Source organism: Trichomycterus rosablanca, chromosome 5 (genome assembly GCF_030014385.1).
Source record: "Trichomycterus rosablanca isolate fTriRos1 chromosome 5, fTriRos1.hap1, whole genome shotgun sequence".
Classification (NCBI taxonomy): domain Eukaryota; kingdom Metazoa; phylum Chordata; class Actinopteri; order Siluriformes; family Trichomycteridae; genus Trichomycterus; species Trichomycterus rosablanca.
Genome location: NC_085992.1, coordinates 37,493,381 through 37,513,028, shown reverse-complemented (window position 1 = coordinate 37,513,028; position 19,648 = coordinate 37,493,381). Strand labels below are relative to the sequence as shown.

General features: G+C 37.1%; 1 protein-coding gene across 4 annotated transcripts in view; it reads left to right on the top strand.

Annotated features, from left to right (window-relative positions):
* Positions 1 to 2,039: 2,039 nt before the first annotated feature.
* Positions 2,040 to 19,648, top strand: part of aifm2 (apoptosis inducing factor mitochondria associated 2) — a 19,714-nt gene continuing 2,105 nt past the window's right edge. The window contains exons 1-10 of one of the 4 annotated variants that reach the window (XM_062996132.1): positions 2,040 to 2,158; positions 2,679 to 2,715; positions 4,685 to 4,868; positions 4,966 to 5,081; positions 5,511 to 5,630; positions 5,770 to 5,862; positions 9,241 to 9,349; positions 10,375 to 10,527; positions 13,114 to 13,314; positions 13,490 to 13,647. In XM_062996132.1, coding sequence (XP_062852202.1) covers positions 4,694 to 4,868; positions 4,966 to 5,081; positions 5,511 to 5,630; positions 5,770 to 5,862; positions 9,241 to 9,349; positions 10,375 to 10,527; positions 13,114 to 13,314; positions 13,490 to 13,644 — 1,122 coding nt within the window. In that variant the 5' untranslated portion in view covers positions 2,040 to 2,158; positions 2,679 to 2,715; positions 4,685 to 4,693 and the 3' untranslated portion in view covers positions 13,645 to 13,647. Of the gene's footprint in view, positions 2,159 to 2,678; positions 2,716 to 4,684; positions 4,869 to 4,965; positions 5,082 to 5,510; positions 5,631 to 5,769; positions 5,863 to 9,240; positions 9,350 to 10,374; positions 10,528 to 12,183; positions 12,648 to 13,113; positions 13,315 to 13,489; positions 15,425 to 19,648 lie in introns of those variants that run through there. The other 3 variants (XM_062996130.1, XM_062996131.1, XM_062996133.1) reach the window with 3 other exon arrangements.

Sequence of the window (19,648 nt, the reverse complement as noted above, 5' to 3'; positions counted from 1 at the left end):
TGTGTTAACAAGAACGACCTATTAACAAGTCATTATAAACATCAATCTTCCACTTCATATACCAAATTGACATTAAAGCAGATGCAGTAAATGTAAACGCAGTTGAAAATACCCAGAAATTGTACAAATGTTTATTATTTACTGTTTAATATTTCATTTACTGCTGCCTGTCCCATATGAGAACATGACAGCGCCGGGTTTGTTTGGAACTATTGAGGGTTACATGAACCACGTGACCGCGTAGCGGCGAGATCAAGGAGTGTCGCAACTCTCTCTATCTACGGCTCTGGACCAGACTAACTATCTTCAGCGGTCACATAGACCACTGAAGTCGTGTCGTCATTTTGTAGGCCACACCATGTTGTTATGCCCATATTTGGTAACCCGGGTCTAAGAGAAATTTTGAATGGGAAATATGAATGGAGATTTCGCAAATTGCCTCTCTCGCATCCTGTAGTCATAAAAAATGTTCCAAAGCTGTTACGTTTTGTTTTATGGAGATTCTTCTGTCTATTATCACTGGATCCTCTGAATTATGAAGTCGTTAAAGAGTCAAAATTTGAATATTGCTACATGTAAGCTAATGCTACTGCGCACGGAATTGACGTCACTAAACTTGAAGCCTCCTAATGTTTTCTTTTTTCTTTCTTTTATAAGCCTCTTAAATAAGCGCACGAAGCAGCGCGATACAAAAGTGTAACAGTGAATAGATATTCACAAGTTTTGGTTGATATTTTTAGTAGTTAGCTACATTAAAGTAGAAAGCAAGGATGGTTAGGTGTTATGCCTTGGGTTGTACTTAACAAAATCGAGCTGCTCGTTTCGTTGTTTTGATTGGTGTAGTTCAGTGACGTCTAATTAATGCGCAGCAGCATTAGCTTTCGTGTAGCATTATTAGTATTACGACCCTTTAACAACCTCGTAATTCAGAGGATCCAGTGATGTACAAGAGAAAAATTTACACAGGACAAAACGTACAGGGTTCTGAACATGTTTATTTAGCACAGGATAAGTTAGAGCCGGTTTTTTGAAAACCCCATTCAAATTTCCCATAGGAAATCTGAGTTAGACCCGGGTCTCCAAATATGGGCATAACGAGGACTACAGAATGACGCACGACTTCAGTGGTCTATTAGTGATGGGAATTTCGGCTCCTTTTAGAGAGCCGGTTCCTTAGATTTTTTTGTTGCTTAAATTAATTTATTACCAAATTACATGTAAAATTAATTACTAATGTAAAAAAACATTGTATCAAATATTTATTATGTAAATAGCTTTATTTATATACTCAACATGGAACAGAGTGCTCCAACAATAAATTATAAAATACAAAAACAAAGACCCATCTCAATTAGACAAAAGGGTCTGATTGTGTATATTATTTGTAAATTTGCATCTAGAGTGGGACGGCACGGTGGCTAAGTGGGTATCACTGTCGCCTCACGGCAAGAAGGTCCTGGGTTCGATCCCCAGGTGAAGAGCCCGGGTCCTTTCTGTGTGGAGTTTGCATGTTCTCCCAGTGTCTGTGTAGGTTTCCTCCGGGTGCTCCGGTTTCCTCCCACAGTCCAAAGACATGCAAGTGAGGTGAATGTTCCTGTCATGAATGTAACCAAAATGTAAAACGTGACGTTAAAATCCTAATAAACAAAACAAAATAAACAAGCATCTAGAGTGAAACAACACAACATCAACGAAGCATCACTCAACAAAATATAAATGAAAATGTGCAAAACAAAAAGAAAAATCAGCATCCAGGTGACAGTATTTGTAAGTATTTAGTGAAGATTAGCATTCAGAAAAACCAAGGAGCTCATCTTTGATGGGTTGATCCTGTTTCTCCTTTCTGTTATGGAGGGACTAAGCACCTGAGCATTTCACTCACCTTTCACACCTGTGTTAATGTGACGTGACAATAAAGTGATTTGATTTGTGTAAAGCGCTGAGTTCTCTCTCTCTCTCTCTCTCTCTCTCGCTCGGAAGTAAACCCCGAATCGGCTCCCAATCAGGAGCCGGATCCCGTCGTTCACTTTAAAGAGCCGGCTCTTAGAGCCGAATCGTTCGCGACCGACCCATCATTAGGTCACATTGCTTAAACGGTTCTGTGCTTTATTAACTCATTTAAACTACCTCGGGGTTCTGGTGGATAAACATTTTAACCGTAGGTCCTCCTTGTTTTGTTTATTTAAACATTTCAGAGTTAATGTTTTGCTTTACGTTGACAAATCGGATGCGGTTTTGTTTTATTAACTCTGTAATAGGTTGTCTGATAAAGAGCAGTTCACTAGCAGCGTTTATTTTCGAGTTTGTTCAATTACATTGATAAAATTACAAGAGATTTCAATTATATGTTTATTTATTGCTCAGATCCAAAAATTATGTAAGCGACCTTCTTCCTGACATTTGTCCAGAAAGTACTACACGCATGCGCAGATGTTCTACTACTTTCATAATCCAGATGCTGATAAACACTGAACTACGGAGAAATAAGAACATGAGAGACCATATCGTTTGGTTAATATAGCAACAGCAAGGGGTTCAGATTTTTTATTTTTGCACATATTACTTAAACTTTATTGTTCTGAATAAGGTGTGTTAGAGGAATTTAAGAATCAGGTGTGGCTGAAGTTAGCTCTTTACAGCCTTTACTTGTAACCAGTGAACTGATTTGTGCTTATCAGGTGGAACCTGCTAGGCCTAACGAACCCCTGTGTTAAGGTTAGTTTTACATTTAGGTTCTTTCTTTCTTCTCGTTCTCTGCTTATAGACAATAAAATGAATACAATTACATGAACTCACTATGAAGTAAATAAGGAAAAAAATGCAATCAAACATTAAAAAAGTTAATCTGTATTACAGAATAAAAGTACTACAGTATGGGTACATTAAAATATGTAAAAATCACTCAAATAAATTGTGAATATAATGTATAATGTAAATTTTAATATAATAAACGTTGTAGTAGTTAGAACGTTGTAGTTTAAAAATGCTTAAAACAAATACATGTACATTTAAAATGACTGTTGTACTTAGTGACATATACCACCTACTACACTTGAATTCCAGAATAAAAGTCGTAAAATGTAAAAAAATAAAATAAAAATAAAGAAATGTCGTGATAGTGATATGTTGTATTAGTTAACTAGTAGGTTGTACTACTTACTACAATTGCATTATAAAATAAAAGCCCCACACTATGGGTACAGTAATAAATCAGATTTTTCTTTTTTTCTTTTTTTTTTACATTTTGTAATTTATTAATGTACCCATACTTTGGGACTCTTTTTTTGTAAAGCAATTGTAGTAAGTATTACTACAACCAGGTAACTATCACAACCTTCATTATATAAAATTTCACATTTTATTTACCATTTTAATTTACTTTTTTTTTTTTTAATACAATTACATTTCTCGATTTTTAGTCTGCTGTAAAACTGTGTTATTAGCTGAACAAATGTAATATTATAAAGCACATTTCCTGCTTGTAGCAACAATGTATACACTCTAATCAAGTGCTAAAACACCAGGATAAGATTAAAATCTAACTTTTTTAAATATTTGTATTTGTCCATGTGGTGCTGCAACAGGCTGTCAAAGAGTGAAAGATTTACTTTCATGCGGTCCCATTAAGTTGTATACTTTGTGGTAAACATAATGTTTTCACCTCTGGGATCTGGACCTCACATATTGCATGACATTTTGACAGAACTGTTATTATGTAATTTTTACGAAATAGTTATAGCATTCCAGAATCATTTATCATTGTGGACTATTTATTGAATTTGAAGCTCCATTTTTCTCACGACAGTGTAAGCTACGTGGAATGCACTGGGGCTAATGGTACATGTTCATGTATATAAATATGACGAGCAATTATTTTAATTGTTTGGAAGAACTAAAGATAAAACAGGAAGAGGATGACCAGAAAAAAGATGGATGGATACAGTTTAATGGACAATAAATAAACTATTAATAAGTCTGAAAACTCAAACAGAAGATTTTCTGGATATTCTGGAGAAACACTCACATGGTTAGCAGGATTCAGAATTGACTTGATGGCACTTATTAATAATAGTACATGTGTAAAAGAAAAGACAAATATCTACATTGCTGTTAAATTTACATTACACTTACATTTACATTACACTGTTGTACAATGTTGATACTTTAAAATAAATTTATGCTGCAGTTAATGTTTACTTAACTTTTTTTCCTCATATATGACAGGTTTGTTATTTTAATGAAAATGGAATTGGACATTTTAAATTCCAGTCTGGATTATTTGTGTCAATGCAACTTCAGTCTGAGCAACCAGGTTGGAATTTGTTTATGTACAGTTTAAGTCAAAATTTTCTATACAATTGAAAGGGTTATAAATTTCTTAACAGCCTTGGGGTTTCAATGATTACTACAACTGTTTTTTTTTTTTCTGTGATGCCCTTATCAAACATTTACTTTTTATATATTCATTTATGATTGTTTTGCTCTCTAAATGACTGTTTCTAATATCTGGTTTTGCAACTAGTCATTGACTAATTACCGTTAATACAAAACAGACATGCAAGTCTGTGCCAAATCTGTGCTGTTACTACTGTAACATAGTCAGCTGGAATACAGGATGTGCTCACACAAGACTATTGTGAAACTATTCATTTTTATTGCTTTTTTGGTGTTTTAAACTTTGCAGGTCCACGTAATGGGGAGCCAATTATCCATTGATCCCAGCGTCCATGTTGTGATCGTTGGTGGTGGGTTTGGTGGGATTACAGCTGGCCAGCATCTTAAACATCAAGGGGTGCCCTTTATGCTGATTGATCCATCTGATGCATTTCATCACAATGTTGCAGCACTGCGTGCCTCTGTCCAGAGTGGTATGCCAAGCAACTCAACAACTACATCTGATAAGCTGTAATGCAACAAAAATAGATCAACAGTTTTTGTTTTTTTTGTGTGTGTTTGTTTTTACAGATTTTGCTCGGAAGACTTTCATTCCGTATAAAGAAACTTTTGGGTTGAGTTTCCTTCAAGGACGTGTGATACAGATAAACATGTTGGATCACTTTGTTGTGCTTGATAATGGAAAGGTACTGGCTTATATTATATATTATACTTGTCAATGCTATTGTCACCTCCCCATCTGTTATTTGGCCGTCAGATAGCACTGAGTAGCTATAGCTGAGTTTCTAAATAGCTGAGATTCGAACCTGTGGTGGGTTAGCATAATGGGCCACTGCACCACTATTGAATATTTTTATTTTACATTACATTTTTGTTTATTTGTTGATTTATGGCTAAGAATTTAGATATAGAAGCTGCTTATGCACATATATATTTTATTTCCCAATTTATCTTGAGTAGGGTTGCAGTGGGACCAGCTACACAGTGCACCAATTTGTTGCATGCAATACATACTTACTCACACCTACACTTTAATAGATAATTGCAATTACTGGGATAAAAATCATGGCATGATTGTGACAGGTCTAACCCCCCAAAAATGTGCTTTTTTACAGGAAGTGACATACTCACACCTCATAATATGCACTGGGAGTGATGGACCTTTTCCTACCAAATGCAATGCTGAGCATTCCTACCAGAAAGCTATTGAGATGTATGAAGACATTGTGAAAAAGGTGGATCTTCCTGTTGTCCTCAGCTGATCTTGGTTTAAAAGTTTACTGCAGCTCTTGCAAACATCTTATCTTCTGGTTCTATCTAAACAGGAAAGCTTTCACATGCCTATTTTAATTTCAGTGTACTGTCTTTTCTCAGGTCCAAGCAGTGGATTCAGTGCTGGTGATTGGTGGTGGAGCCACTGGGGTGGAAATGGCTGCAGAAATCAGGACAGAATTTCCGAACAAGAAGGCAATTATCATTAGTGTTACTGTACAGAAAAACCTGCAATCACCCACTGTATTAACTAACCAGTTCTTAAAACATTTTTCTTTTTATTCTTATGGTGTGTCTGAAGTAATATTGCAGATTATTTGTAGTAATATAAATAAGTTTTGCCCCTCATTTAAATTTGTCACATTTAAATGTTTCAGGTCCTTCAGTTGATTCATATAGGACAAAGACAACACAACTGTACATAAAATGCAGAGATTTATGCAAAGATTTATTCAAAATTTAAAACATGTATGAGAAAAAGTAATTGCCCCCACAACTAATAACTGTTTTGCCACCCTTAGCAGTAACAACTTAAATCAAATGTTTGTTATAACTTGCAATGAGTTTTTTACATTGCTGTGAAGGAATTTTGGCCCTTACTTCTTAGAGAATTTCCTTTTCTTAGGCAACCCTCCTTTTTATCCAGGCTTGAGGCACTAATATCGCTTTTCCACCAAAAGAACCCTGGTTCTTGAACTGGTTCTGTTCGGGTCTCTTTGAACCTTTAGTGTTTTTTAGAAAACCCTGTTTTTCCACCAGTTTTTGAGAACCAAGCATGCATTATCAACGATGGGTGTTACACAACAAAAGTAAAGAGTAGTAACATGATGGCGGAGAATGTAGATTACCTGCGAGCATTTGTGCTGTTGTTACAGATGTTCATTTTTATGTAAAAAGCATCGCTGAACTATTGGTGGTAAGAAGACGTAGACATGTTTGTCGCCATTGTTGCTTTCTTTAGTTCATTGACGTGAGAAGCGTTTTGCACTTTGCTCTCACCGTGACCCTCAGCGCAAATAGCTGATTTGCTCTGGTTATTAGTGCTCTGAACTGCCGAAATTAATCGCTCATTGTTTTAGTACAAGCCACGTTACGCTTTATTTTTACGTTAAGCGTTGTTCGTACTTTCTGGGTCACTTTTACCACGTCATATCACACAGTTTATGTCTTAAGGCGCTTTGAAAATATCAGTGGCAAACTGGCTCAAAATTCAATCAGGTGAACTTTAAAAGAAGGAAATGCAGCGTCAAGTTCCATATAAAACAACGCAGCAGCGGTTTACCAGTTTGTCATGTGAAGGCACCTAACCGCTACACTTTGACAAGCCCACAGGTGACGTCACGGTTAGCGATGAAAAACCAAGTATTCTGTGGTGCCAGATTAGAACGCTAGTTTGCTGTCTGGAACCTCTTTTTCGGTGGAAACATGCAGAACCAGTTCAAAATCAAGTTCGGAACCGGAACGGACTCTGTTCCACGTCGGTGGAAAAGGGGTATAAGGGTACACTGATTTGTCACCCCAGTGGCTAGATTCAAGTAATGCCATGCACCTTTTTTTGTCAGCACAGCCCAAAAAGTCTGGAACTCAAGCACTGCTGTTACGAGCAGCCTGGCTCTTACCATTAAGCCACATGGTCTCACCTTAGACTCGGCCACTCCAAAACTTTAATTAGTTTTTTTTTTTAGCCATTTAGAGGTGGACATTTTTGGGTACTCGGAATTGTTCTGTGGCATAATGAAACTGCACCTGAGCAGTTGTGGCCTAGCGGTTAAGGTACTGGACTAGTAATCCAAATGTTGGTGGTTCAAGCCCCACCACTGCCAGGTTGCCACTGTTGGGCCCTTGAGCAAGGTCCTTAACCCTCAATTGCTCAGACTGTATACAGTCACAGTAATGTAAGTTGCTTTGGATAAAAGCATCTGCTAAATGCTGAAAATGTAAATGAGCTCTAGTTCATGAACTGACTGGCAGACATTCTTCAGGATTTTCTGGCAGATTGCAAGGATCAGTTAGGACAAGTCGTCTTGGAGGTCTTGGAGAAACAAAGCAGCTTTAAACAATCACACTACCACCACTGTGTTTGACTATTAGTATGATGTTTCTATGTTGGAATGTGGTGTTAGTGTTACACCAGATGTAACAAGACCGATCAGTCTTCAGTCATCACAGAATATTATTATAAAAGGCTTGGGGGTCATCTAGATGTTTTTTGGCACATACGAGATGAGTCTATGTGTTCTTTTTGGTCAGCAGTGGTTTGTACATTGTAGCTTGCCCTGGTACCTTTCTTATTGTGGAGTTTTGTACATTGACCTTAACTGGTGCAATTGAGGAATGCAGTTCTTTAGATGTTTATCTGGGTTCTTTTGTGACTACTTGGATGAGTCAGTGATGCGTTCTCAATGAAACTTTGGTAGACTGGCCACTTGGACAGTTCACCACTGTTCCAAGTTTTTTTTTCCATTCATAGACAATGACTCTCACTGTGGTTCACTGTAGTCCCAGAGTCTCAGTCTCTGGCTTTGTAATCCTTTAACTTCTCTTCTTATCTGTATTGAATCTCTTTGAATGTGGCTACATGTGCTGCTTTTTGACACCTTCTAGCCTGCTTCTTCACATTGCTAGAATGGTTCTGTTTTTTTCTTATTCAACATGTCTGGCGGTAATCAGGCCTGGGTGTGGCTAGAGAAATTAAACCCACTGTCAAGTGAATTTGCATAACTGGTTGTCCTTACAGTCACCAGATTAAAAACCAACTGACCCAATGAGAGTTGCTAAACTGACATGTTGCATAACACTCTCCAGCATTACTGTCAACTAAGGAAATATATTTGTTTAGGGAATTACAAGAGTGAATTACCCAGTTTATTCAGTCTCACTACAAGCTCCCTGTAAAACTATTGACTGATTGATCAGTATTCTTAGTTACCTGAAGAACTGTTGCTTATTACGTTCAAGCATTACATCAATAAAAATGGGCTAAAGGTCCAAGGCTCCAGTTAAATGATGTGATAGATTAAGTGTGCATCGTTTGCATACTCAAAAATGACTGCCCATGCAGTAGGTCATCCGGGTACTTTTCGCATACTGTTTAATGTATACTATGTATTCGGACATACTAACCGCTCTCGCATACTGCTTTCGCGTACTGTTCAGTATGGAAGTATGCGATTTCGGATGCAGCTATTGTCTTTTCTATAGTTCCAAATACAGATAACTTTTCTTCAAATTAAAGCAATTACTGCTCAATCTTTTTGACATCTTTCTGACATTTTGTCACAAATCATGATAACATGAAAGGATTAATAATAATAATAATAAAAATAATAAAAAATAATAAAAATAATAATAATTAACTGATTAATTATTTTATTCAGTGTTTATCTAGAAGCATTTGCATTATTTCTTTATTCATTTATTAAACTTCGCTTGTATGCCTTTGCTAAATTCATGATTTGACCATGTATTGCAAGTAAAAAATAAAATCAGACATGACGTACAATAAGTAAATGCAAAAGAAAAGAAGCAGATGTAGAACAGAACATAAAAATAAATACTTTTCTTTATGTACAGGTAATTCTTATTCACCCACGTGAAACCCTAGCAGACCCAGAACTGCTTTCTAGTGTGAGAGAAGAGGCCAAACAGATTTTGTTGGAGAAAGGAGTGGAATTGTGTCTCGGTAACTCTTTTTTTATTAGTATTAGTATTACAATAAGTATTAACATATTTCCATAAGTGTACATAAGTGCTGTTGACTTAAATTCATTTTAATACAATGTTAGACTAAGTATGATCAACTTTACTGTCATTCTTTAATAAGGTTGTCTTCTGTTAATGAACTACTCACTCACTTTCTTAACCGCTTATCCAATTAGGGTCGCTGGGGGGGAGCCTATCCCAGCTTTTCAATGGGCGCAAGGCACACAGTAACACCCTGGATGGGGTGCCAGTCCATTGCAGGACAGACACACATACACACACATACACACACGCACACATACACACACCCAATTCAGTGTCTCCAATTAACCTGACTGCATGTTTTTGACTGGGAGGAAACCGGAGCTCCTGGAGGAAACCCACGCAGACACGGGGAGAACATGCAAACTCCACACAGAAAGGTCCCAGACCGCTCCACCTGGGAATTGAACCCAGAACCTTCTTGCTTTGAGGCGACAGTGCCAGCCACCGTGCCATCTGTTAATGAACTAGTTACACTTAATAACTTTAGCATAAAGATTTGTTGATAAAATGACACTTCCATACATTACAAGTTCACTAGGTTTAAACTTTTGACAGAACATATCTTGCTTTTCAAACTTTTTAAGTTATTAATGTCAACTTAATCATTGAATGACCAGCAATTCCAATCTATTTTCCCACTATGCACCATAAATCAGAGGCTAAAAGGTATAACTGGTCACAGTGCATTTTACAGACTTCTTCAGCATGTTGTTTTCAGGTCTATCAAATATACAGAAAGGTTGGTAGCTTAGCAACATCTCTGGCTGTGTCCCAATTCACTCCATACTGTACTAATACATAACTTAATATAACTTCTTTGTATGAAGTGTATATGAGGAAAGCTTTTTAGTAATAAAAAAAAAATCTAAAAGTGATATGTATTTTCTGACAGATTAAAAGAATATGTGATTTTAAGACTAATTGTTTATTTTGTGTTTCATCTTTTTGACTTGAGTATAGGACAGAAGGTGTCAAACCTTGATGAGCTGGAACTGAATGTGACTCGGAAGGGCAGCGTGGTCAAGACGGATAAGAATGAACAGTTCACAGTTGATCTTGTCTTTTCGTGCATGGGGAATAAGATCAACTCTAGTGCATACAAGTCCAGCCTAGGTTAGTTGTCTTTTATTTGTGCATGAGAGAGGGGATGAGATTGCATTTGAACATATGTATTGCTGAAAAAACAGCTATCAAACTTAGAATTAGGCTAATGTAATGCAAAAGTAATGGACACTGCTTTCATTCTATAATAACCTCTAATGCCATCCTCATTAGTGTCTTTACTGGTGACATTTTAAGACACCACATCAACGAAAGTCAAATGAAACTGCAAAAAACTATTTTCCTCATAATTGTGGAGAAAAACTGAATGAACAGTAAAAACAAATTGTTCATGTGACTGAGAATGTTAATGCAGGACATCAGACTTAATCGACAACAACATAGAGATGAGTATTAAAGTAGGGCATAAACTCTGATGTCTAAAATGAATCCACAGGGCACCCAGGTGGCGCAGCGGGATATTCCGCTAGCACACCAAAGCCAAAATTCTGAATTCCTCAGTTCGAAACTTGGCGTTGCCACCAGTCGGCTGGGCGCCATCTGGCGGGCATGATTGCCAGTGACTGCAGCAGATACTAATTGGTCACCGTATCTGCAGGGTGGGGACCGGACTATGTGTGGGGTGGGATTCTCATATGCTGTGTAAGGACCCTGATTGGCAGAAGAGACGCCTGTGCAGAATGCAGGGGCGAGAGGAGGAGGGCTGTGCACGTGTAGGAAGAGGCGTGTACAGCGACGTGCTCTCCTCGGATGCAATCAGGTATCCCTCAGCTGCGGAAGACAAATTGAGTGTGCTAAATCAGGGAGGAAAATGGGGAGAAAATGCATAAAAAATTAATAAATAAATAAAATGAATCCACAGTGATGCATCAGTGGTGCAAAAAAGCAGGCTGGAGTTTGTTGTAGCAAAATAACCAAAATAATTGTTGCCAAAACAATATTTAATACTTAAGAATAGCAATAAAAGAGTCACTAAGGCGCTCAGGTGGCGCATCGGTAAAACACGCTAGCACACCAAAGCTGACATCTTTTACTTTAACGAGCTGAGCAACTACACGAACAACAATTGCTGCAATTACGACCTCTGCTGGCTGATTGATGGCACCTGCACAGAGACAAGGGATAATGTAATCAGGGTGTGTGTCTCTGTGCGCAAAGCTGATTCGCATATGAACTCACCTCGTGCAGGAAAAAAAATGCAGTCAGTACTGCACACGTCGGAGGGGGTGTGTGTGTTAGTCATGGCTCTCCTCAGTCAGAAGTGGAGATTAGCAGCAGTAGAGGGAAAGCGTAATGCCATCAGGTAATTGTATATGACTAGATTGGGAGGAAAAATTGGGAAAATGCAAACAAAAAAAAGAATCACTGAAACATTTGTAGTTAGTCATTTTATTTTAGTGCAATAGACCAACAGGTCAAATAATAATTGTAAGTAACAATTTGACTTAGAACATTTACATTTTAACATTGAATTTAGGTCTTTAAAAATAATTGAAAATCTTATTTATGCTCGACATTTAATTTAGGACCCCAGGCCTGACTTTGAGAAATCATGTCACTTTGTGGGCGTTTGTCAGGCTTTGTACTGGCCAGTCGTCATGAAGATTAATTGCTATGTCCATCTGTGGTCTCCCTCTGCTAGTTTATAAGAGATATTGTCACTGCTTGTTAAGAGTGTTTGGACCTCATTGCTTGTGTTATTTACAGTGAACCCTGGAGTTAACAGTTTACCATACGAACATTTTGGGTTACGAACGACCTTTTTCAACTTACGGACATACGGACAAATTACGGATTACGAACAGAAATTCGCGAAACACGTGACGTCGCAAACAAGTTCACTCCAACCGTCTCTCTCTCTATGTATATACAGTGAGCCAACATTCGGACAACGGACGGTGTATTTCCGGTGTTTTCTTTATATTTTGTAAAATTCAATATTAAAATGTTCCCAAAGAATGTGCAGAGAAAACTTAGTGGTGAGAAAATGTAAAAATCTATTACTGTACATTTGTTGTGTTGTATAATTACTCCTGCCAGTAGCTGTCACTGTGTATCAGACAGAGGGGACAGTGAGTGAGAGAGAAGAAAGAAATAGCTGAGTAAAGTATTCTTTCTTTCGTGCAATTACAACTACAAAATACAACACTATTGAAATAAAGAAGGAAATAATAGAGAAATATGAGAGTTATTGTTGTTTCTGGTAGATACATTTTATAAAAAAAAGACGGAAATTTATTATGGTGTATGGTACAGCACACGCACTGTACTGTGTCTTGTTGTTTTTTTTTTTTTTTTTTTCACAGTATTATCTATTCTATAATTTAAGATTAAGCGAAAATATACTTGTATTTATAACAAAAAAGACCATTTAACACATTAGAAGGGTTAGGTAAGGGGGTGGTTTGGGAGGTCTGGCACAGATTAATTCTGTTTACATGATTTCTTATGGGAAAAATAGGTTTAACTAACGAAAATTTTGACTTAAGAACAGCCCTTTGGAAACAATTGAATTCGTAAGTCAAGGGTCTACTGTATTTATTAGTATTAGTAGGTAAAAATAAACCGTTTACACAAGTTTAGCTCTGAAACAGTCATATTATCCCCTCTGTTTGTTTGTGTCTGCTCATTCTACAGGTGGGTCTCTGGCACCAAATGAAACTCTGAAAGTTAATAAGCACCTGCAGGTGGAGGGCTTTGACAACATATATGCTGTTGGGGATTGTGCTAATGTGAACGAACCTAAGATGGCTTACCATGCAGAACTACACGCAAATGTGGCTGCTACCAATATTATTAACAGTCTGTCTGGAAAACCGCTTACAACATACCAGACAGGTAAACTTCTATTTAGGATGAAACTCTTCTCATGTTCCTGCACTGGTTTCTTGACCTACATGTAACCGTACTAGTCTAATGTTAATTCTGCTGAATCTACGGATTTACTATTTAAGTTTAAGTTAAATCAACTCCTACATCAATAAATTTACATTCATTTTCTGTTTTCTTACAGGCAATGTGTCAATGCTGTTGGCTATGGGCCGGGATGCTGGAGTGGGTCAGTTTAATGGTTACAAACTTCCTCGCTTTTTAGTTACCAAGGGAAAAAGTGAGAGTCTTTTGCTATGGAAAAGTTGGAGGGAAATGGGACAAAAATCCCCAGCCTAGCAGGTAGCCGCAAGCACTGTCAATGTTTAAGCTCCATTTAAACTTTAAACTAGCCCAATCAAATTTTAAGAGCTTACATCAAGATAAACAGTAGTTAAAATAATAGCAGGCTTAAAAGTCTTTATTTGGCATAAATGGAATTATAGGTTTAAAATTATTTTAAACCACAATGTGATTCCGTATACACATGACTTTTTTTTAACCCAAAAAATCACATATGGTTAAATTGAAGTATTTTTTTTATTTCTAGAACTAACTTTGAATAAAAAAATATATATAAATGTTTAGAATGAATGAAAGAAAATCTACCTTTTTTTTTAAAAACTGTGAGCTCTAATCCAGCGGTCCCCAACCTTTTTTGCAGCACGGACCGGTTTCATATAAGATATAATTTCATGGACGGGCGGGGTGGGAGAATTTAAAATAGAATAACTATAGAATTGAAAATCAGAAAACCCACCTAGTGGTGATTGGAGACAATAACACCCGAAGAGTTTTGGAAATTTAATTGCTCTTGTTGCAATCTCTAATTATTTATTCTTTCCGTGTGGCCTGGTAATAAATGACCCGGTGGTTGGGGACCACTGCTGTAATCCATCCTTATGAGAGGAAACATTGGAACATTAAACCAACAAGCAGCCTTATGTTAAATAATCTTCTAATTTAATGTTTTTTTTTCACATTTATTTATGACATGCAATGTTACCTCAATTAAGTATTTAATATGACTTCATATAAACTAAATTATTTGAGGTGATAACACAGTGAGCATTGCAAGTGTAAAAATGCAAAAATGTAAGATCACTGTGTACATTAGAAGGATATTTATGTCATCTAACCACACATTTAAGTTCCAAGAGTTTAATAAACACTACTGGGATTGTGACTGGAACCATGCTTTATTGGCAGATTAAGTGTCAAGTGAGCTTTTTAGCAACAATCACTAAAGGTGGGTTAAAGTTAGAAGTGACTGCACTGAAAAATACTGATACCCACCAAAGTATGGCGGAGGGTCTGTCATGTGAGACTAACTCAAAACCTGTCTGCCTCTGCCAAGCAAATTAAAATGGGCCAGCAGCACAGGGCTATTACTGGACCAGAGAAACACAAAAATGGCTTACTGATCGCAAAATTAAGCATCTGCCATGACCATCTCAGTCCCCTTATCTAACTCAATAGAAAAGCCTGTCAGCTGAGCTAAAGATAAAAGTGTACAAGATGGGACCCAAGACAATTTGAAGAAGTTCTAAAAATAGGAATGGTCTTAAATTATTAATTTAGTGCTGCCAGTACTATCTTTTCCCCCCATCAGAATAAATTGACTCAAATTGACAATTCTACTCAAAGTTTAAAAATACTTAGTGTAAGACTACCACCTATTGAAAGTTTACCAGAAAAACATGGTATCGTTAAGCTATCAATAAGTACATGTACCTCAAAAGGTGGCATCTATCTGTTACAGTCAACACAATATGGCTTTTATTATTCTCAGTTATTTACTTTTTTATTAAATAAAGTCTAGTTCTCAGAAATTGCCAGGGCAAGCCATACTTTTATTGCCATTATAGTAACAGAACTGTGCCAAAACTATGTAGTTTTGGACAAAACATACAGCCTACATACAATACTTCTGATGCATTTCTTTATGTCTCAACTCCTCTTAACCTTTGCAAAATGTAAGCATGTAAAGCACAATGCTGATACAGTAATAGACACAATTAAGATAAATCTGTCAGTTGACAATATGTGGAATAAATCTATTTTTTTACATTTACAAAAATGTGTTAACACTGCAAATCATTATTTTATATACAGCTGTTTTTATATTAATGTGCCATACAGTTAAAATACACATAGAACCCCTATTGTCAATGTATTATTTGAGTGGTTGTTATGTTCCCTCTGAACTGGCTCTTTGGGGTATGAGGGTAACAATGTGAAAGTGTTTGTGTATCTGACCGGGGTGAAGGACACAAATCACAACAGATTTGTTATTTTTAATGGGTGAATATTTACTTAGATTCACCTTATGTATTCACAAGGGAATACTACTAAGTGCAACATTAAAAAGTGATATACAATCAACTACCGACAGAAGTTTTACAGAACATTGGTGGTATAACTAACACAGGGTTTTAGATAAACAAAAACGACAGTGGTAATTTGATAACTCAAGCTTACATAGGCAAATCACAGCTACAGTATGGACTACTGAGGGGTGCCAAACTAAAGAATAAATAGAACATCTTCCCTGCCTAACCAGAAAACCTAATATGTCCGACATACCAAAAAGAGACACTCACTCCTTACCTAATGAATTTAGTTTCACATGACTTGACAATTAAGTCATGTGGGGGGGGGGGGGGGGGGGGCAGCACAGTGGCTCAGTGGGTAGAAGGTCCTCGGTTCGATTCCCAGGTGGAGCGGTCCAGGTCCTTTCTGTGTGGAGTTTGCATGTTCTCCCCGTGTCTGTGTGGGTTTCCTCCGGGAGCTCCGGTTTTCTCCCACAGTCCAAAGACATGCAAGTGAGGTGAATTGGAGATCTAAATTGTCCATGACTGTGTTCGACATTGAACTTGTGAACTGATGAATTTTGTGTAATGAATAACTACCTGTCCTGTCATGAATGTAACCAAAGTGTGTAAAATATGACATTAAAATTCTAATAAATAAATAAATAGTTTGGAGGGGGTATTCAAATGCAATACTAATAACATCCTTTATTGCAGAGCTGTTATGGGTAATTATTGTTTCAAGACATTTCTTGTAAAAAAAATTGCAGTTACAGTGGTCCCTCTGATGGACCTGCAATTGTAAATTCATGAATGAAATTGTTATATTTATTATATAAAATTATTTATTATAGTGTGTTCCAAAGTAGTCTTTAGTGATCTTAGTACTAAGTGATCTTAGTAGTGGATGTAAGGTTTTTGCATCACCATACACAATTAGGTTGTGACTCAATCAACTACAAAAGCTTCCAGTGCCCACAAGATCGGACCACACGGGCCAGCCTTCGCCCCCCACATGCATCAATGAGCCTTGGCCGTCCATGACACAAGAGCTGCAGTTTTGGAGATGCTCTGACCCAGTCATCTAGTCATCACAACTTGCCCATTTTTCCTGCTTCTAACACATCAACTTTGAGGATAAAATGTTCACTTGTTGCCTAATATATCCCACCCACTAACAGGTGTCGTGATGAAGAGATAATCAGTGTTATTCACTTCCCCTGTCAGTGGTCATATTGTTATGCCTCATCAGTGTTTTTATATATATATATAGGTATACGTATATTTAATGCCTATGATAACAGACTTTGTACTTTGTGCACTGGATTATCATTGTACGTAGTATGTTACCTATGTCTGAACTTTTTACAAATCTGTACAAAATCTTATCTCACCCAGCAATAAAAATGCATCTTTATTAAGATGTTTCTAACATAAATTATGCCAATGCCAATGTTCTCGGCAGCCATTTGATCAAAATCATTATGTCTAATAATTGCTTTGCTTAGTGATTAAAACAGCTAACAAATATGGGGCAGTTCTACTACTCCAGATCCTCCCTATAGTGCACTAATTCTGAATGATGTTTCTACATTAGTGGACAATCATACAATATATGGACAAAAAGATTGGGACACCACTTCTAATTTTTGAATTCATGTGTTTTAGCCACAACATTTGCTAACAAGTGAGATGAAAAGAAATTTTATGACTCCGACTTTGCAGCAAAAGTTTAAGGAAGGCCCTTTCCTGTTCCATCATGTTTGTGCCCTGTGCTCAAAGAAAGAACTATAAAGTCATGAAGAATTGCTAGGTTTAAAGAAACACTAGTTGCCTGCACAGAGCCCTGACCACAGCCCCGCTTAACAGACTTGGAATGAACTAGAACATGAGTTGATGTTTTCTTGAGCAACATCAGTGCCCAGCCATACAAATGCTTATTTGACTGAATGGGCACAAATTACCACAGACATTCTTTAAAGTCTTGTGAGAAGCTGGCTGTTGTTATAGCTGAAAATATTACATAGCGGTCACTCTTTTTTATACCATTTGTTTTGAAATGGAATGTGCAACAAGCTCATCCTCAGCTGTCACAATACTTTTGGCCACAAATGTAATCATCATGGAACTTGTCTAAGTAGTTCTGGAGCACAAATTGTTGATTTAATCAACTAGCTTATTCATTAAAGAACTGGAAGACCGAGAAGGGCCATAACTGACACACACCCTCTGACGTGTGCAGTTGTCAACCACTTTCTTTTACCTGCATGAGGCACACAGAGATCAATATTGTGTATGGAGAGTAACACACTGCTCTCCATTATGTCCTGTCTTTATGTAGGCGCCATCGACCAGCAAGCAGAGGCTGTAATTGCAGCTGTGATGAGGAATTTCTTAGACTCTCCTACCCGGCAGACGTTAGTCATTGTCTGCCACTAGGTGCCCAGCCGGCCGATTGCAGAGCTGAGAGTTGAACTCGTGAGCTCAAAATCTCAGCACGGGTGGGCACGTGAGTTTTACTGCTGCCACCCAAGCACCCGTATTAAAGCTTTTCATTTACTTTTACATTTCACTTTCGGCATTTAGCAGACACTTTTATCCAGATAGACTTACAGAAGTGCTTTTATAGTAGACATTACCTTACTCTAGTTTAAGTAGACAACAGTCCAATAATATAAATATGCTGAAACCCTGTTAGAACCAAAGTGGGTTTTTTTAAAGAGGGTGAGTAAGTAAATACATTTCAGCTGAAGTGCTTAGTAAAGGGGTGGGTTTTCAATCGTCTTTTGAAGATAGCAAGAGACTCAGATGTTCGATGTTCAGAGACAGACAAGGGAAGCTCGTTCCACCACTTGGGTGAAAGTACAGGGAAAAGCCTTGATGCTTGTCTTCCTCGAGTCCTGGGTGGAGGATCAAGTCAAGCGAGACTAGTGGCTCAGAAGTTGCGTGGTACAGAGTGGGGTTTTATTAGACCTCAAAGGTAGCTTGGGGCAGGTCCATTTTTGGCTTTGTAGGTGAACATCAGTGTTTTAAACTAAATGCGTGCAGCTACTTTTCAAGAAGGATTATAAAGTTATGGAGGCAAATGTATGGCCTATTTATTATCCCCCTCATCACATTATATTGTGTATACTATATGGTATACTGGTTTATTATAATCAGGTAATACGATGTGTACAAATGGAATGAACAAGCTCATATAAACATTTGTAAATTATTACATTTCATGTTTGATCTGATGCCCAGTGACAAAAATTATGCAATAAATGTATTTTGGTGTATGAAATACCAGCAGTACAGCTAAATGTTTTAGTAAAGGTAGTACAGCATATTCTTTTCCATAGTGCTGTAATGGTTCTTAATAGGGAGTTGTTCTTTGGGCTAGGTCCAGGCAGTAATGCAGTGTCATCTAACCACTCCTTGACTGTAATGCAGAGACATTGAGATGCTTTATTTCTATCTATCTATCTATCTATCTATCTATCTATCTATCTATCTATCTATCTATCTATCTATCTATCTATCTATCTATCTATCTATCTATCTATCTATCTATCTATCTATCTATCTATCTATCTATCTATCTATCTATCTATCTAATCTGTCTTTTCTGTCTGTCTAATCCATCCATCCATCCATCCACAACTACCGTTTAATAATTTGTAAATGATTTTCTAAAATTAGGGATCCATTTCCAACGATAAATAAGATGTTTTTGTTTATTGTTATGCAGATTAGACTCTGCTTTAGAGCCTTTAAGTCAATATAACAAGTATGTCCATATTGAAGCCATTATAATCAGTAAATCATAACTGCCTAATGACCATTTGTCAATAACAGCTGCTAGCAGTACAAAATATAAAATAAACTGCAGTACTCAAAGCCATCAAGTTTAAATATTTAATGTTAAGTGAGTTTAATGGTTCAGTGCATTTGATGCAGCATGTACAGTAGTTTACTCTTGTGTAGCAAAAGAACATGCTCCACAGCAA